This window comes from Diplotaxodon limnothrissa, linkage group LG5, assembly GCF_057381915.1.
Source record: "Diplotaxodon limnothrissa isolate DT_005_m linkage group LG5, D_limnothrissa_male_GT1.1, whole genome shotgun sequence".
NCBI lineage: Eukaryota > Metazoa > Chordata > Actinopteri > Cichliformes > Cichlidae > Diplotaxodon > Diplotaxodon limnothrissa.
In genome coordinates this window covers 7,711,293-7,730,408 of record NC_140600.1, presented here as the reverse complement: position 1 = coordinate 7,730,408, position 19,116 = coordinate 7,711,293, and the positions used below count along the sequence as shown (strand labels likewise).

At 39.2% G+C, this 19,116-nt stretch overlaps 2 protein-coding genes across 2 annotated transcripts; both read right to left on the bottom strand.

Moving 5' to 3' along the window:
• Positions 1–151: 151 nt before the first annotated feature.
• Positions 152–4,075, bottom strand: snrpe (small nuclear ribonucleoprotein polypeptide E). Its single transcript, XM_085353736.1, has 5 exons — positions 3,905–4,075; positions 2,961–2,987; positions 2,795–2,857; positions 1,625–1,703; positions 152–344 (listed from the first exon to the last, which is right to left on the bottom strand). Exons 1-5 carry the CDS (start codon positions 3,956–3,958, stop codon positions 289–291), a joined length of 279 nt encoding a protein of 92 aa, XP_085209862.1. The 5' UTR covers positions 3,959–4,075; the 3' UTR covers positions 152–288.
• Positions 4,076–4,567: 492 nt separating this feature from the next.
• On the bottom strand, positions 4,568–18,085 carry LOC146631529 (phenazine biosynthesis-like domain-containing protein 1). Its single transcript, XM_085353735.1, has 10 exons — positions 17,927–18,085; positions 11,307–11,406; positions 8,211–8,309; positions 7,921–8,030; positions 7,763–7,792; positions 7,578–7,666; positions 7,250–7,341; positions 5,431–5,514; positions 5,168–5,230; positions 4,568–5,057 (listed from the first exon to the last, which is right to left on the bottom strand). The coding sequence occupies exons 1-10, from the start codon at positions 18,008–18,010 to the stop codon at positions 4,945–4,947; spliced, it is 864 nt and encodes a 287-aa protein (XP_085209861.1). The 5' UTR covers positions 18,011–18,085; the 3' UTR covers positions 4,568–4,944.
• Between the last annotated feature and the right edge of the window lie 1,031 nt (positions 18,086–19,116).

Here is a 19,116-nt window from a genome sequence, read left to right as displayed (position 1 = left end):
GCCGCTGCAGTGGATTTGACCTATATACGTGCACTGCAATAGTTCTGTCTGCCACTAGACGGCAGCACAGTCCATTAAACCAAAACACATCTAGAGTCTGAAACACTAAAAAGTTAACAGAGAACAACTGTAAGAAAAAAAAAACCTTTATTCTCCAAACAGATCCATGTGGTAGAAAGAAACAATTACAATATTCATGTCATAAACACAAACACTTAATCTCTGAAGAAAAACAAAAACCAATTTCTTCTACAAAAGTTGAAGTTTGTAGACATCTCCATTCTCGCCTCAGTTGGACACACTCTGCAGCAAGGTAATGTTGTCTCCCTTCAACATGATCCTCCCTGGGCAACACAGAAAAGAATGAAGGAGAGATCAAAGCTAAATTAGAACAGAACTGCCAGATGCTGGACAAGGGGAGGCACAAAGTGTCTGTTCACTTTCAGACAAAGCACCATGCCCCCATCAACGCTGGGTAAAGGTAATGTGAAATCTAACATCAGTATAAAGTGGATCAGTAGCCAGGGGCATGATGCAACAACAGAGCAATCCTCACCAACCACCTACAGTCCCCAACAAACACACACACACACAAAAATCCAAGAGTTGATTTCATTTACAATCCCAACTGCAAATAAGTTGTGATGCTGTGTAAATTGTAAATTAAAAACAGAATAAAATGACTTGTATGTATGAGATATATATATATAGACACCTATGGTCAGGTCCTCAGGCAGCACTGCGTTAAAATCAGACATAAGATAAGACAACCTTTATTAGTCCCACACGTGGGAAATTTGTTATGATTCTGTTATGGAAATCAGTGTCTGTGAACACAGCTCACTGTGCCATCCACAAATGCAGGTTGAAAGCCATATGTGAACATGATCCAGAAATTCCAGTCTGGGCCAAAGTTCATTCAAAATGAACTGAGAAAAAGGGGAAAACTGATCTGTGATCAGATGATTCAAGATTTTTGGAAAAAATGAACTCTGGACTAAAGAGGAGGGGGACCATCTGCCTTATTATCAGTGTTCAGTTCATAAGCCTGCATCTCCGATGGTGGATTTATGCCTATGGAATTGACAGTTTGCAGGTGTGGAAAGACAGCAGTGCTGAACGTTGTATACAGGCTTTAGAACAACATTTATATATATAATCCTGATGACGTCAAGACAACGCTAGACCGCATAGCACAGCTATTAAAACAGCATGACTTCGTAGCAGCAGAGTCCAGCTGCAGAATTGACCTGCACTTTCACCATTTGAAAACATTTAGTACGTCACGAAACAGAAAATGCACCAAAGCAGACTGACGATTGTCTTGAAATTCTTACATGTGTTGTGTGTTTGTATTTTGCTTCTTTGTTTCAAATCACTAAGTGTTTTTAATTACACTTTACATAGCATCCCAACATTTTCAGAATTGGGTTTGCAGTTTCTGGGATATGCAGGACAATTGTTTTTCAAAAATCCCTGAGAAACAACAATGTCTTGATGACACACAATTTTTCTTCATTCTTACCTTTCACAGTCAACCTTCCTAAAAATAATAAAGTAAAATAAAGTAAAGTAAATAAAGTAAAATAATAAAACAGCTTTACAAAAAGTGATGCACTCTTACCCAATGGTTTTCTGTTCTTAGTCTTCATGTGGACTTCCTCAGCATCGTCTAGAACCAGATTCATGTACTCATCGAAACCCTAAGGCAATGAGACACAAGACAACAAAAGTGAGTCACATTGGTTTAACTAGAACTTGTACATGCCTGATCTCACAGAAAGTTCAGCCTGAGTGGAAATGCTACTCCTAGATCAGGCCATTTCAAGTTAGACCAAATCATTTTAAGCCATGCTAGGATATAATGTGGCCATACAGGGGAACAGCAAGTGACAAAGGTTTGTTCCCAGTGAGAGCTTGTTTCTATCTAGATAGCAACACGCACATGGTGAAGATGACTTCTTTGATTTCTTTGGTGTGTATAACACATTTCAGCCACTGCTACTTAGAGAAGGCTAAAGGGAATGCGAGTAAACAGTATGTAAAACTGGGCAGTGCTCGGTGTCAAAATGATGACATGGTACAGGAGCTCCACAGGGAACTGAGCCATCTCCACTCCTGTTCACCTTGCAGACCTTACTTACCACAAAACTAATAATTCTGCAGTGGTCAGATGCATCAATGATGGGCAGAATGAGTACAGAGCACTAATGGATGATTTGGTGGAGTTGTCAGAGAGGAATCAGCCGTTTCTGAATGTGAATAGGACCACAGAGATGACAGACTGACAGAAGAAAATGGGTGGCTATACCACCTCTGTCTATCCTGGGACAGAATGCTAATGTGGAGGAGGAGGACAAGTACCTGGTCATCCACACTGACAACAGGCTGAACTGGAAGACTAAGGTTGAGGCTGTATACAAGAAGATACACTGTGACACCAAATAAGTGGATAAACTGATCAGGAAGGCTGGCTCTGTGACTGGCTGCCAACTGGACACATTTGAACGTGTGTTACAGAGGGTGGTTACTGAGGCTCAGATTATGCTTCAGTGGGAAATCTGCATTGTAGCTTACAACATAACCAGAAATCCCCTTTAACCCTATGCCATAACCTTCCACATAACCTGACGTGCACCTCCTGAGGAATCTGCCTGCCAGGTCAAAGCAGCCCGCCACAACTGACTGGCCTGGAAGGTTACGACGTAGGGCTAAGAGGGGTTTCCACACTGCCCATCAACATCAAGCTTTATAAACTGACCAAGAACATGGAGAAAGGTTGTATGTTACTTACGATAATGCAGCCTTCTATCCGCATGTTCACCTGTTCATACAACCAAACCTGGATCCGTGAGCGCTGGGAATGAGAGAGAGAATAAACTGAATACAGTTTTATCTTCAAAATTACCAGAAAACAAAACTAATCAGAAGGATGCACGAAAAAGTTAAAAGCTACTTACATTTTGCAGGTACCTGAAAATGAGATTCTGACAACCACAGTCAAGGACATACACACAGACTCAAGTTCAACATGTTTATAGTTAAAATGTGCACATATGTTGTTAATGGTTATATTTGCATTTAGTCCAAGTTATTGGAAATGTGATTCAGAGTTTGGGTCAGGGGTTCTTCCTGGCTTAAAATTGGCTTTTCGGCTTCATATCTTGAGGGCAAACTTTATTTTCCCCTGATCCTTTTGTAAATAAAAATCTGTTTAACAAATAATTAAAATATAGTTACATTTATTTTTGTCATTATTTTAGGTTTAGGTAATTCTTACATCATATTAGCAGTAATATCAGTTGCTGGCATTCCCATAAGAGACCATGTAAACGTGGATCGATAGCAAATCAAAGAAAACACTACCAAGTTTCACTAACAATTAACTAATTATATTTTTAAAATATTTGAGAAGATGAAAGTAATTCCAGTTTTATAGCTATTAACTGTCAAAACACTTTCGTTAGGTAAGTATTCCGTAACTTCCTCACTCTCCCACATCATATTATATTTTGGTGTTAATAACTATCGATTGGTGGGCCTAAAACCCTCCATATGGTATCATATTGAGTAGTTTGAAGGCAGAAATTAGCCTCTTTTGCGTTTAGCTATAACACGGAACCACAGAGCCGGTGTTTTCCCGGGATTAACGCGGCTAAGTCTATACACTGGCTTTCTGACTGCATTTCAATAAAACACATTTTTTTTCTGCAAACATATTTCATACCCGCGCGACTTCTCTGGGTGAAACTGGTCTTCAAAAAAGCTTACATGCCTTGTAAAACTCCTCTCCTCACATGAGTGACTACAAATGTTTACGAATGACTAAATGTTAGCCTAGCTACTAAGCTATTGTAGCAACCAATTCAAAGGCGCAGTGTCGTCCTGCAATACAAAAGGATACAATGGGCTGCACCATAACCTTCTGGACCTTCTGTCCTTGTCCTCTGTATGCCATTCCTCCAACTAATTACCAGCTGTAGGTATATGCTGAAAAAAAATTGCACCTTTTGTTAAAAGAGTGCACTACAACGAAACTCTCACGTTGTGAGACGTCTTCAATGGCGGGTTTCCTTTCGCGTGCTCTGCCAGCACGGAGGTCTTGTGATGTGAAAGAGCGCCCCTGTGGGTGGGAGGTCACTATAAAAACACTAGAACAAATCAACGTTTATAACCTCGCGAGAACATACCTGTGCAAGTTTGCGGGCAGCGTAAAACGCGCGGTCTTTAGCATAAAAACAAACTAAAAAGCCATGACAACATCCATCATCGTCTGTATGTGACAAAAGTTAACATTCTCCAGCTCTAGGTGTAGTGCCATTTCCTGTTTCCTATGATAGAGCTATAGTATGTAACCAGAAATGTCAACTTTAAAAGAACTTAACTATGTCAGTGGGCCTCAAGTTTATTCCATTATTTTGTCAGTAAAAACCAGATCGGCAGAACTACATCTGTGCAGGAACAGATTATACAAAAAAACAAAACAAACAAACAGTCATCATGATGACTTTTAATTTCAGGAATATGTGCATGTTATTTAGGATCAAAACGAATCTGCAGTATCATTTTTTTAGTTTAGTCCATATCAGCTGTACTTCATTTTATTGAACCCCATTCATTATTAAGTAGCAAATGTTAAAAATTCTCCTGACCACAAGGCTAATCATGACTCTTCGGATTTTACCTGCTGTGTTCTTGTGTTTCTGTTTTTATCATTTTAAAATCTTTTGGTTGTAATTTTTTTGCTGTAATGTTATGAATGAATGAGCGTAACAAAGCTATGTTAGCTGAATCATTTCAGGATAGAACAGTCAGGACTTGAGTGCGTTTTTTCTTTTTATTTTAGCCATCTAATTTTTAAACAAGAGCCATAAAGTGTCTATCTGCAGGGACACAATGGTTAAGATAGAACATCAGACGCCGTCTTCTTGGATGTGTCTCAGTCTACAGTTTGATTGTTCCCTGCAGAATAGTGATGGCCTGTCCAGCTATGTTGATTCTTCCATCATCCCTCAGTTCAAGTTCCAGCTCGCCACCACGACTGGAGCACTGGTAAGCTGCACAGACACAATAAGCAGGTTAATTATGGATAAAAGTGGAACACAACGTCTGTTATCATCAGATAAATGACACATTAGTAAAAGGCGGAGAAGGTTCAAATACCTACCCAGCATTTTCTTCTTTCCTAGTTTTTCAGACCAGTAGCTACCTAGGATTGTGTGGTTAGAGCCTGCCAGAACAAAGAATGCATAGCAGGAATAGCTTAACACTTTCTCTCAGTAATAAGACACCTGTAAATGCATCCTCTTTAATCACTTTAGTCCAGCTGCTTATATGTAAACGTTTTTAGACACACAAACATGGTCAGAATTATGTTATTTGAGAAATAATGTCTATAGATTACATACTAGTAAAGAGCAACCATCTTACCAGTGACAGGATCCTCAGGGACGCCAAACCATGGAGAAAAGTCTCTCGAGTAGAAGTCATATCGTGGCTGGCAGTCAGGTGATCCTGTTTCCACATGTTAGCAGTGTTTGATATGTAATGTTTGTTGGCAGAAACATTCAGTGAATGTTGTTATACAAATTAAAATGGGCAACAAACGAGTCCACAGGATGGTGACGGCAAAGGAGAAATCGGCGCACCATTTGTCCTGTGATCAAACATTTCCCCAGAGCTCAACCCAAGTGAAGGCCTATATCAGGGGTCCCCAATCCCAGTCCACAAGGGCCGGTGTCCCTGCAGGTTTTAGATCTCACCCTGGGTCAACACACCTGAATCACATGATTAGGGATGGGTACCGGTGTCCGGTGCCATGATGGCACCGGTTCTGACATAAACGGTAGTAACCAGACCGAAAAGCAGCGCACATTTCGGTGCTTTATTTCGGTGCTTTTTTTTCCTGAGCTGTGATACACTTCTAGCCAATCATTTTACGTTTCCGAGGATAGTAGGCGGGGCCAGGTACGTACGTTCTGTTAGAGCAGAGCTACAGATTAAAAATGTCCAAGGCGAAGCGGTCAAAAGTCTGGCTGTACTTCACAGCAAAAGATGCAAACTCAGCAGCAACAAGTGCTTTAAGCTGATACTGTGATACTGTGCAAAGGAGGTAACACCAAGAATCCGATGAAACACCTGGCGACGCATAGCGTTTTTTTTAAAAGCCGAGAAATGCGCCGTATTTGATAGCTTGCTGCGAGACCTCACACCGTGCACGTCGGGTGGGTTGCCAGTTATCGGACCCGGAGCAACATCCCCCAAAAACCAGAAGAATAGAGTCCTGGCCCCTAGCTCTGCCAGTGTAGCAGAAATGATGAGGATGATGATGCAGCAGCAGCCGTTCTTCTCTGCGTGAGTAGCTTAATGTTGTTCGTGTGTAATTTACGTTGAGTAGGCTAACCACGTTATTACATTAATGCAGGTATGGTGAACTAGCAAACATCATCATAGCTACATGCGGCTGTCTTCTTGTTTGATGGCAGATACTCCCTTCACCCTGGCCAAAAAGGCTAAAATAACCAAAGAAAAAGTGGAAAACAGCTAAACATGAGAGGTTTTTGGACAAAGTTTGTGTTTTTTCCATTGTTTAAGCACTGCTTCCAGCCAAGAGTGATACCATATATGCCACATAGCTGCAGAAAAGGCTAACATTGTTATCTTTTTACAAAAAAAACCAGCTGAACATGAGAGGTTTTTGGACAAAGTTTGTGTTCTCCATTCTTTAAGCACCGGTTCGAGCACCGTTTAAGCACCGGCACCGTTTCAAAAGTACCGATTTGGCACCGGTATCGGATAAAACCTAAACGATACCCATCCCTACACATGATTAGTTCATTACCAGGCCTCTGGAGAACTTCAAGACATGTTGAGGAGGTCAGTTAACCTTTAAATCAGCTGTGTTGGATCAAGGACACATCTAAACCCTGCAGGGACACCGGCCTCGTGGACTGGGATTGGGGACCCCTGGCCTATATTATGAGTGGAATCATAGACTGTGCTCTTCATCACCATCATCATTAAAACACCAAATGAGGGAATGTTTTTGGCAGAGTGCTGTTCATCCCTCTAACAGAGGTGCATTGAAGCTTTTCTGATGGTACGTGGTGGGACCACACCTCGCTTAAACACTTCATGTTGGGTTTCCTCTGGTTTATTCTTTACTGTTACGTCTTCATTTTAATGGAATTACTACATGTGGTCCGATCCAGCAAGTCTACAACTCTACGAAACGCACAGCTCCGATTACCTTTCATAGTGATGATGACGGCGCAGAATCTTCCACTTCTCTCAGTATTCTCAAGAGCCACAGTGTCAACTTTCAGATCGGTAAGCGCAGAGCTGGAGATAATACACAAAAAGCACATATACATTTACTAAAACGTGATGAGTGGGTGTAGAAGGCCAGTTGCTTGATTATTTGTTTGGGCTTTAAACATATGAATAAGCCCTACTAGCCGGGCACCTGAGAAATATAATTGATTGTTGCTGAACAAATGTTTAAGATCTCATGAACAGTAGGACCACTATTGAGATTCCTTTGAATTTGGCAACAAGCAAAGTGTTTTTTAACCAACATGTCACAGCTGTCAGCCAGTCGAATCAGCAGCTTCTTGGTGTTGTAGCAAAATAAAACTTCCTGAACCGGGAGGTTTCCGACTGCTGCCTGTGTCACACATGTAAAGGCAGAGACTTAGCTGAACACACACACAGGAATGTAGTTACACTTTCTCAAACTGTTCAGAAAAATGTGATTTCTGACCTTGATGGTGTCTTTGAAGTCGTTGGGATCCTGAAATAAAGGGAGTTCAGAAAGAAAGCCATTTTATACACTGTTAATAAAACACAAGAACTCGTTTTTTTACATTACAGGATCTGATTAAATTGTTCATGTAACTAAACAGGAAAAGTTTATTTTACCACTCTGGTGGGGGGATTCAGAGGAAAGTCCATGATGTACCCTTCCTCCTTCTGGGTGACGGAAAGATCTCCACTTTTGGTCTCAAACACCAGGGTGGGATTTACATTTTCTGAAGGAAAAAATCCATTATATGGTTACATGCTGGCACCTCTTTGCTCCTTCTTGCAGTCAGCTGCATTGTGCATTACAGGCATCTTTTAAAATAGCTCCAGCGGCCTTTTCTAGTGCACCATGATGTCACTTTTTGGTTTTTTGAAAAACCTTTTTATGTGTAAATGTTGCATCTTACTGATGTGTTGGAATAGCACTGCTGCAGAGGCCAGAGTGGCATGACCGCACAGGTCTACTTCAGTAGTTGGTGTAAACCATCGAAGGCGGAATCTTGATCCTGTTAATCACACATTTAAGACTTTTTTCAGTTTTGTTTTGGTATTAGTTTCAAATACACAGAGTTAAGCAGTGTAGATAATAATGTTAGTGATTGGCTTACATCCACAAAGGTCTTCAAGGTCCAATTAATGATTTATTGGTTAAAGATTGACAAAAAGCCTTATAATTTAGAAACCATCATTGGCCTCCCGTCCACACTGAGACGGCGTTTTCCCCGAAGGAAAACGCAGCGTTCTCAAAACGCTCTCGAAAACGCATATATTTGAAGACGGTGCTTTGGCATGGCAGTGTGGACTGAAAACGCAGACTTTCGAAAACGATGGCACATGTTAGTCATATGATGCAGTCATGTGACCAATTAAACAAAGATCGAGGAGGGCATTACACAGCAGTTGTTTTGTTTGCTCTCAATTTTGACAGCCCTATTAAAGATTAATATCAGTTTCTACATTCTTTAATTCTCACTCGCTTTTGCAACGTTGTACTTTTGTGTTACTCGCAGCAACAACTCCACCTCATTGTTAGTCCATTTAAAAAAAACTTGGTGTTTTTCCTCAACATTTTGCCACGACGTTTCAAAGAGCCAGAAAGTAAATAAACGGCAGATAGAAATGAGGTAGGTCGAATCTTCTTGCGTTTTACGCATGCACAGTACTGGAACGTAAGCGTTTTCGGCCGTTTCAATGTGGACGCACAACTCTGTGAAAACGAATTAAGACGCTAGTGTGGATGCAGAGCGTTTTCAGATGAAAATGCCGTTTTCAAATCTATCCGGGCTAGTGTGGACGTAGCCTTAGAGAAGCTGCTCATAGCTGGAAGTCATTAAATTGTGGGAGATGAGGAAAAAATGTGGGAGATGGCTCTACAACATCTGTGTGTGAGCAGAGAACTGCAAATGCCAGATGATATTTTTGGCAAATTACAAGAAGAATACTGAACTGTTACTGTCATGGTTTGGGTTCACTTTTTACTTATTTAATTTAAATATCAGGCACTCTTTAAAAAGTCATACATGCTTTGATCTTATTACATATGGACTATTGTAATTCCCTCTAATATGGGCTCAACCAGTTTTTTTCTCCTTTCTCAGCAAATATAATTCAGAGTAAGGCAAGGCAAGGCAAGGCAAGTTTATTTGTATAGCACAATTCAACAACAAGGTGATTCAAAGTGCTTTACAGAGACATTAGAAACAAGAACAAATAAAAAGCATGATTTAAAATTGAATAAAACAAGCAAATTAACTAACTAATTAACAAACAAACAACAGTATATAAAATCAAAACAGATTAAATCAGAACAGTAGATAAAATCAGTAGTTAAATGTAAGTTTTGAAATTTAAGCTTAAAGTGTGGATTTGGTGCTTTATTCAAATGCAGCTGAGAACAGGTGAGTCTTCAACCTGGATTTAAATAAACTGAGTGTTTCAGCTGATCTGAGGCTTTCTGGGAGTTTGTTCCAGATATAAGGAGCATAAAAGCTGAATGCAGCTTCTCCGTGTCTGGTTCTGACTCTGGGAACTGATAAAAGACCGGATCCAGATGACCTGAGGGATCTGGATGGTTCATACTGGGTCAGGAGGTCATTGATGTATTTTGGTCCTAAACCATTCAGAGCTTTATAGGCCAGCATCAGAACTTTAAAGTCTATCCTCTGACGGACAGGCAGCCAGTGTAAGGACCTCAGAGCTGGACTGATGTGGTCCACTTTTTTGGTCTTAGTGAGGACTCGAGCAGCAGAGTTCTGAATGAGCTGTAGTTGTCTGACTGATTTTTTAGGTAGACCTGTAAAGATGCTGTTACAGTAATCAAGCCTACTAAAGATGAATGCATGGACTAGTTTTTCCAGGTCCTGTTGAGACATCAGATCTTTTATCCTTGATATATTCTTGAGGTGATAGTAAGCTGACTTTGTTATTGTCTTAATGTGTTTTTCTAAGTTTAGGTCTGCATCCATCACTACACCCAAATTTCTCGCCTGGTTTGTGGTTTTTAGATGTATAGATTGAAGTTCTCTGGTGACCTTCTTCAAAAGTCACATTTTTAAGTCTGAAGTTAAACTTATTGTATCTGTTCCTGCTTCTTCTTTGTCTTTGTGTTAATGATACCTGCATTCCTCTTGGACCGACTGCACACTGCATTTTTCACTGTGACAGCTTGTTGCACAGTTCTTTGGACTCCATACAATGTAACATTTTGACCCGACAGACTGCTGAGGACAGTTTGTGCACAAAGTGAGTACAATGCAGCTCTGTGTGTGTTTAACTGTATAGGATCTCTCTAAACATAAGCTATTGAACAGATAAACTTGAAAAATAATGAGCTCCTGCTAATGGTTGTGGGTCCTTAATTCTGCCTGACGGGACTAGTTTAGTTTTGCTGAAGGCTAACCTTTCGTGAATGACATTTCTCAATAGGTACAAAGTGCCATGAAATAGACTTTGTGGTGATTTAAAGATATTTTTCTCTAATTAACTGTATTTTGACCCTGAAATGTCTGTTGTCTCACTTTGTTAACAGAGCCACTGGTTTGATTCAGACACTCCTAACTGTTCCTGCAGCTCACATCATTACAAAATGACGTGGCATTTTCTCTTAGAGCCTCACAGCTGTGCAAATTCTTCACCACTACTCACAGCTTCTTCTTTATTTAATAGTGACTCCATTTTTTCCTATCATACAATTTCCTTGACTCATTTATTTCACTTGTCATGTTATTCAGGTTTTCAGGTTTTTGTTATTTTATTTCAGTCTTTTTTATTTTCTGCAAATACGATATACTACGGTTCTTATAACTATAAAGTCATACAAACTTGTTAATCCATATTGAAAAATTTCTATCCTGCACCTATAGGGACTACTTTTAAGTTTAAGCAGTATGTGAATCATACACCATACTGTATACTTTTGAAAGGGAGCTTTCCATTACAGCATTATAATCTAAGAGGCTTTGGAATTGGCAACCCAAATGTGATCTGAATTAAAACAGACATACCTGTAGTAAAGCTATCAGAGGGATTAATCCTGGTGATGAAAGCAGTTTCTGAGAGGTTCATCTCTGCTGCTATCTTGTAATACAAGTCATCACTCAGCTCCTGTTAGAAACACACGATTTGATGAGTAAATATAAATATTTGTGATGAGTGTCACTGATATGAGCTGCTATGACCACGGTTCCAGATTAACTGGGGTTTATGGAAGCCCGTTTCCGCCACTAAAAAAAAAAAAAAGGATCCATAACTCAAAATTTTGAGTTATTTTCTCAAAATTCCGAGTTATTTTCTCGAAATTTCGAGTTACTTTCTCGAAATTTCGACATATTAACTCGAAATTTCGACATATTAACTCAAAATTTTGAGAAAAGTAACTCGAAATTTCGAGTTAGCGCTGCCAATCAGTAATCTACATGAATGACGTCATTTCCTTGTTACCCGGAAGCTGAAGCCCTCAGCTACAAATGCTACAGCTAAGCTACCGGTATTACATCCAGTCGTGAATGCACAGATTGCTGAGTGTTTTCAGCCTGGCTTCACAAATGATGAAGTCCCTGTGTTATTAGCTGAATCACATGGTGTTACTATCAGCAAACGTACTCGCGAAAGCGCCAATTTGTTGGGATCCGTTTTTGAGTGCGCGTTCCTCTGCGCCATATGCTTCCGGGTAACAAGAAAGCGACCTCATTCACATATATTTTTGATTGGCAGAGCTAACTCGAAATTTTGAGAAAAGTAACTCGAAATTTCGAGAAAAGTAACTCGAAATTTCGAGAAAATAACTCGAAATTTCAAGAAAATAACTCGAAATTTCGAGTTATGGATACTAGCTTTTTTGTTTTTATTTAGTGGCGGAAACGGGCTTCCTTAGTATGGAACGCCAGGACTGCCATAATGAATTAATTAAATACACCATTAAATAATTAATTAAATGTGGCAATAATTAATTAAAATTGGAATTAATTAATTAAATAAATAGTTATGACACATGTAATTAATTAATTATTGACACATTTAATTAATTATTTATGTATTTCACATTTTAATGAATTATTGACACATTTAATTAATTATTGACACATTTAATTAATTATTTAATGATATATTTATTTATTTCATTTTGGCAGTCCTGGCGCCTGGCTCTCATCATGAAATAATTTTATCTGTCAGCCTCACCCATCAAACTCAGGGGGCGGGGTTAACGCTGATCGAGTCAAAACCTGGTGGCCATTGTTTCTAGCACACAACAACCGGCATGTGGAAGCTAACAGAACTGAGCTTTGAAAAACCCTGTTTGTGTGTTACCAAATACCGTTTTAATATTTTTTTAGCAGAGAATGTAGTGGTTTAATCTTCATGTGTCTGGTCGGTTTGTCAAGATACAGCCTCTTTGCAAAAGTGTTTCGATGATTTCGGAGATGTCTGCCCAGTCTCACGGCAAAGCGTGGGATAGACCCGCTCGCCTCGCAAGCAATCCCACCGACAAAGCGCAGGCCCCGGTACACAGCTGTAGTAACCCCCGCTGACTTCTTTTACTGAGGTTATATTTATCGGTGTTTTATTTCCTGATGTTCTTATGTGTCCTACGTGTTTCAGTCGCCAATTCTGAATTCTAACTAACATTAAAAACATGTTTAAGGAGGAGAGAGAGCAAATAAATCTGTTTAACATCTGATCTTTGGGTTTTTGTTCAGTAATCAGCGTGACCTGTGTATAAACACATAAAAGAGATAACGTTGGTGTTTCCGTCATGTAGTAACTGCTGGCTTTAACTGTACGAAGGTTGTTCGACACTATGAAACACATACAGACTTCATGATGTTCGGCTAATATTTTTATTGTGAATATTAATCATGAGGGTAAACGGCCCTGTACACCACGGAGCGAGGTCAGCATATCCACGATATCCTCAGCTCCATGAGTTAACACAGAGTTTCCCAGCTGACTATCTAACTGCCAACTATTCCAGAGACGTGAAAATATACAGCATAAAGAAAAGTGTAAGAGACTCAGCAGCAGATTAGAATAACAGTTATACATTTAATAAATCACCAAATGAATCCAAGAAACGAGCAAACCTGTTCCGACAGTTTGAGTTTGTATTCCCTCAGCTGCAGACTCGCTGCTGTTTAAATGTTTGAAAAGGAAGATTAGATATAAAAAACGTCAAAGATAGACTCAGTCTGCCTTCACATTTGATATGAGGCCAGCACGTATAGTGGCCTCAGCAGGCTATTACTGAAATACACGTGCTATATCATAAACTATGATATAAATAGGGAGGTCCTATTAACATGTTTAGTTTTAAAGGACACCTTCCTGCCTTTAGTCTCATTCATGAGCAGTATTAGTTTTCTTCTAACATCCAGAAGTCTGCACGATGTGTTTCATAGTTTGTAACAAGCCTTTGACAGGTAAACATAACATGACCGAAAAAGCAAAAAAAAAAAAAAAAAAAAAAAGGAGAGAGAGAGAGAGTATTGACATAAGAAGAGAAAATGCTCTCAATTATGGAGACAGGCAAATGGTTCATTTATGTTTGATGTGTGTTTATTCCTCCCTAAATATCGTCGGTGAAGTTCGCCATGCACGTCAGATTTTCCTGCGCATTTTTATACCTCTGCCAACAGAGAGAAAAAAAATCACATTCTAACAGACAGCTGGTGCTTAGAATACAGTTGAATAACTATTAAAAAACAGATGATATTTAGATGATAGTTCAGTCTAACACATGTGCCAGTGAACCATTAAACGTCTGTGAAACTATGCAGTTATGAAACGTAACTTTAACCTCAGCCAAACCGATTTGCTCAGTTGTAAATAAAACAGCGAAGTAAACGTGACCCGACAGACAGAACCTGAGTGAATGAAGTCCAGCGTTTAACCACTGAGAGCTAAAACTCAGCTGAGGTTTCAAAGCTGTGTGCCGGTGATTGGACATCAGCCGCCGATGAAGCTGTTCACCTATAAAGTGCTCTGTAAGGAAACAAGCTCCAGCAGCTCTGCGCTCGGGGAAAACACTATATTTACTTATCTTGTGCAGAAAAATGCGCTGACATTGCTTTATATCGAGCACCGGCTGCCCAGTTAAACTGTGACTATCACCAGGTAACGTAGGCGTGTTTCTTGAATTAGCAGCAGGTGTTAAACAGCTGACAGATGAGGAGGAGGATGCATGAAGGTAAACTGAGGGTCTGTTGAGCTGATCGCTGGTTTCGTGAGAAAAATGTCAGCTCGTTCTTTATGTTACAGAAGCACAGAGACACAAGACCAGGCGGAAAGAGACGATCGTTCGGTGAAAATGAGAATCTGCGAATGCAACATGTGGAACACGGAGAGTGGAATATGTAAACAAACCGGTTAATGTACCCCCTCGGTGCGCTCTGCATGCTAACTGTTAGCAGAGCTAGTGAAATCTCTGAAAACATCTGAGCACTTTTGCAAACATGTTCTATGTTGACAACCTGACCAGACATACGTCGCGACATTCGCGGCTAAAACACTGTTAAAAGTGTAGCTGGTGACAGAAAAACGGGGTATTTTAAAACTACACCACCACCATTGCTGCCTGTGATTTGATCTGCATTCTGGGATAACTGGCTGCCCCAAGTCTACACAAGCAATCGATTATCTAGGATCGACCTGTTTTGACTTACTTTGCACGGCAACCAATCAAATGTTAGAGAAGCTGCATGGGCAGCGTTAACCCCGCCCCCTGAGTTTGATGGGTGAGGCTGACAGATAAAATTATTTCATGATGAGAGCCAGGCGCCAGGACTGCCAAAATGAAATAAATAAATATATCATTAAATAATTAATTAAATGTGTCAATAATTAATTAAATGTGTCAATAATTCATTAAAATGTGAAATACATAAATAATTAATTAAATGTGTCAATAATTAATTAATTACATGTGTCATAACTATTTATTTAATTAATTCCAATTTTAATTAATTATTGCCACATTTAATTAATTATTTAATGGTGTATTTAATTAATTCATTATGGCAGTCCTGGCGTTCCATACCTTAGGGGTTGGTCGAACAGATGTGTGGTCGACTTGCTTTTCAGGAGCCGCTACCAACAAAACAGCAAATAAACACCAAATACTTCATCTGTGATATTTGTGAGGTTACCTCAATCTTGTTGCTCATGATGAACAACTAAATGTTTAAAAATGTCGCGAGTGTACCTGGTGATATTCTCATGCAGGAGGCGATCGTGAAAACGGCAAACAATTAACACCACGCCGATGCTGTTCACAGGGCAGCAAGAGCAAACGATCGGGAGAATCTTGTCGTCGTTATCGTTCCCCTCGTACGTGTTATTGCTCCGATTTCAGTGTTTTCGCTTCACAACTAAAGCGTGCAGTTTACTTTGTGTTCACTCAAATGGAGTCGAGTCAACTAGCTCCACCTGTGGCCGAGCGCCACAGCCTACAGCCAGATTAACTTGTGACACATCTGCACCTGGCTCTATCGCCACGTTTGAATTCGTTTCATGCACAATACATTTGGAACTTTCTATTTTGTCTGTTTGCATGTCTTGCAAATAAACCTTTAAAATAAATGAAATGGCATTATGTATTTATTTGTGGCCTACATCAGTAAGAAATGCACAATTATATACACAAAGTTATAGAAATCACCACTCCCGTTGTTCATGATGATTTCAATATTTCTTCCCATAACAAAGAAATACGTCTTGAACAAATATATGACACATTCATATTTCACTGGTGTTGTAACATCACATCCTGTAAGCATAGTCTGCCTGTGTCTTTTCTCTGTAAATGAACATTTTCAGCTAGTATAGGTGTAAGGAAGAGGACTCCCTTACTGCATTTATTTATATTGTATTGTTTGTATAGCACTTTAGAGCACACCTTTCACTTTATTAAAAGCACCTTATCAAGCACTTTATGTAGCATTGCACTTTAAGCATGGATTTGCACACAAGAAGTTTAAATATTTATTGACTATTTATTGGGAATTTTAAAATCAGTTGGTGGCCTTGTTTCAGATCCTGCACAGCTGCTCCTCATCAAGGAATGTGGTGGTTGTCTGTCAGGAGAGAAGAATGGTGATTGAGATTGTGATTAAGGTTTACCAATAAGGAAAACTAATGCAAGTGTGTGTGTGAAATCTAGGGATAAAAGTGGTGCAAATAAGTGTTTGTAAGTTAATGATTACTCACCTTTCTTGCCTGTGTCCTCTTCAAGGTGTTTGGGCAAATGTTTCCCCGGGGGTCCAGACACCATTTAAAGGTTCCGGGAGAGACCATTGGTAAAGAGAGTGTGGTGAATCTTTTTGTGCTTGGGTTTCTGGGTTTTTATAATATTGGGTTTGGTGTAACATTAAAGTGTGAAGTATTTATTAATATGTAAATGTGAAAATGTATTTATTTATTTATTCTTATTGATATATTGTATACTGTGGTGGAAGGTTGGGATTTAAGAATTTACCTGAGAGTGGAATAATGGTTAAGTTTGTGACAGCTGAACATATTTAAGGCTGCCAGTTGTCATTAGAGGGATATTTTTTGTGCTGTGAAGAAGCTCGACAAGTTAATTGTTTTAAGGAGAGCCATATAGCAAATAAATACTTTGTTCCACTACACTTGCCTTGGTCTGTCTCACTGTGTTTCCAGCCGCTAAGGGCTGCCCTGTTACAATAGGTAAAACAACAACATGGCTGGAGAGAGTTTGTATGAGTTGTATAATTGTGGTTAATCTATAAACATTTGTAAGGAGATGGCAGTTACCGTGAATTTACAGCTGTTACACAGTGATTAGTAATAAACAGAGCCAGTGAGAGTGATTGGATTTAAGAAAGTGAGTGACTCAGGTGTGTCAGTTGGTTTGTCATCTGTGTTTGAGTGTGGGGGAGAGCTAGAAATGTTTACTTTTAATGCTAAGCAAGGAATATTCATGATTTATTTCCAAAACTTGCATATGATCTGCAATTTGTAGCAGATCTACTGACTATCACATAGCAGCTGGAGCAGTCTCAAATGGAGGCCAGACTACAAATGTTGTGCATGCTAAATAAACAGAAACAAATGATCCCTGTTGTCTTTACTTAATGATTGGTTTTAGTCCTGACAATCCACATTGCTGTCATTGCATCTTTCAACATGTTTGTGGGTCGATTTTAAGTGTAGCCACTCAGCTTCTTCTGCAGATATGTCACAAGTTAATCTAGTAGTAGCACTTGGCCACAGGTGGCAGTAGTGGACTGACCTCCATTTGAGTTCATCTTTCTAAAGCAGATGATTGTAAGCTTCTGGCAGGCAAACAGACGAAGTTTGCTGACTGAAAAAGAATAAACAACTAAATAAGTTAATTAGAAGCAGCAGGCTGATGTATCTTATTGTGTGTATCTGTTCTTGTGTGATAAGAAAGTTTTCAGGGGAAAGCAAACAAAAAAAACCCACTTTAATTTTCATGGTTTGATTGATAAAAGATTGTTTGAGTTAAAATACCTTTAAAAACACATGTTGTCGAGCTTGTTTTGCAGAACGAATTTCTGCCTCTGGTCTGCACTTGTGCGAAGCACCGATGCAGGCCGCCATAGCGCCAGACTACACATTAAGCTGTGGCCTAAATAGTTTTACTCACATGCAGAAGTGGACAAATTGCCGCAGGGTTTCCCTTGAACGGCAAATTGGTGAAGGAATCCAGCGTGTACACTGGTATCTCCATTGTAGGTAAGCGAAGGAAGACGAAAATGGCTTAAAAGTCAAGAGCCTCCTTCTTCAGCTCCGTTTTTGGTGGACAAAGTCCGCACCCACTGCTTTTTTTTTTTTTTAACAAGAACTTTATTAATCAATCAGTGAGTACAACATACAAACAGATGAGGTATACAAGAGAGTAGAACATGAATACAAATAACCAGGAGTACAAAATAATGCAGTTTCACGTGCAATGTTTCCACTGTAAACCCGAATGTTCGAAGTAATTAAACAGATTAAGTAGTGTATACTCAAAGTCTTTAAAAAGTTCTGTTAACTTAAATATGTCAAGTTCGTATAACATGTTCTTCTTTTTGAGTAAATGAAACTAATAATATTTGATTGAATTTAACTATTTCTATATTAAGTAAGCATCACTTAAAATCATAACTTAAGCACAACGTAACACAGTTAAGTTAGGACATATAAGAATGGTAAAGTCCTGTTATTTTTGTTGTTTCAAGTAGGATTTAATAATAAACTTAATTTATGTAGCACATGCTAAAATACAATAAAATCTCAAAGTGTTTCACCAAATAAGTAAAATCAAATTGTCTTAAATGCATTAGTGAAAGACAAAATGTATTTATTTTAATATTCATTGTCAAAGGAGCTTGCAAAGAAAAGCGTCTGGACTTCTTTAAGTTCCTTTGACTACGATGACCTGGATGACTGAGAACCTTCACAGACATTTAATATTCATTGTTTTTATCAATGTGTCCTACATATATATTTTTAATTTTAAGTGTTGAGCAGCTGCAGGAATCAATTTTTATTCCGAGTTAATCTCTGATTCACCCTCCGAAGCGGAAGGCGGCGCTAATGAGCATTAATACGAAACACAGAAGAAGTAAAGGTATATGGGCGGGAACAGCACCAAAGAGGCAACACGGACGACTGGAGAAAGTTGGACCTAACGGCAGCAACTAGCATCACTGGACTTACAGTAAGTTTTCAATGTTGATATTAGTTTATTGTTAAAATACGAATATTTAGTTGTATTTTGGGTGCGTGTCGAAAAGAATAGCAGAAATGTCGGTCCGTGTTTTTTATGTGCTTTGCTGCTCTCCCTGAAGG

What these genes read in the sequence shown, in the direction of transcription:
- snrpe (XM_085353736.1), bottom strand. Translation starts at nt 3,958, where the DNA reads ATGGCATACAGAGGACAAGGACAGAAGGTCCAGAAGGTTATGGTGCAG. An exon ending in GGATAGAAGGCTGCATTATC is followed by an intron (nt 1,704 to 2,794) that starts GTAAGTAACATA and finishes TCATTGCCTTAG; the next exon opens with GGTTTCGATGAGTACATGAA. An exon ending in TAAGAACAGAAAACCATTGG is followed by an intron (nt 345 to 1,624) that starts GTAAGAGTGCAT and finishes TGTGTTGCCCAG; the next exon opens with GGAGGATCATGTTGAAGGGA.
- LOC146631529 (XM_085353735.1), bottom strand. Translation starts at nt 18,010, where the DNA reads ATGGAGATACCAGTGTACACGCTGGATTCCTTCACCAATTTGCCGTTC. An exon ending in CGTCATCATCACTATGAAAG is followed by an intron (nt 5,515 to 7,249) that starts GTAATCGGAGCT and finishes ATGTGGAAACAG; the next exon opens with GATCACCTGACTGCCAGCCA. An exon ending in CCCTGAGGATCCTGTCACTG is followed by an intron (nt 5,231 to 5,430) that starts GTAAGATGGTTG and finishes TTGTTCTGGCAG; the next exon opens with GCTCTAACCACACAATCCTA.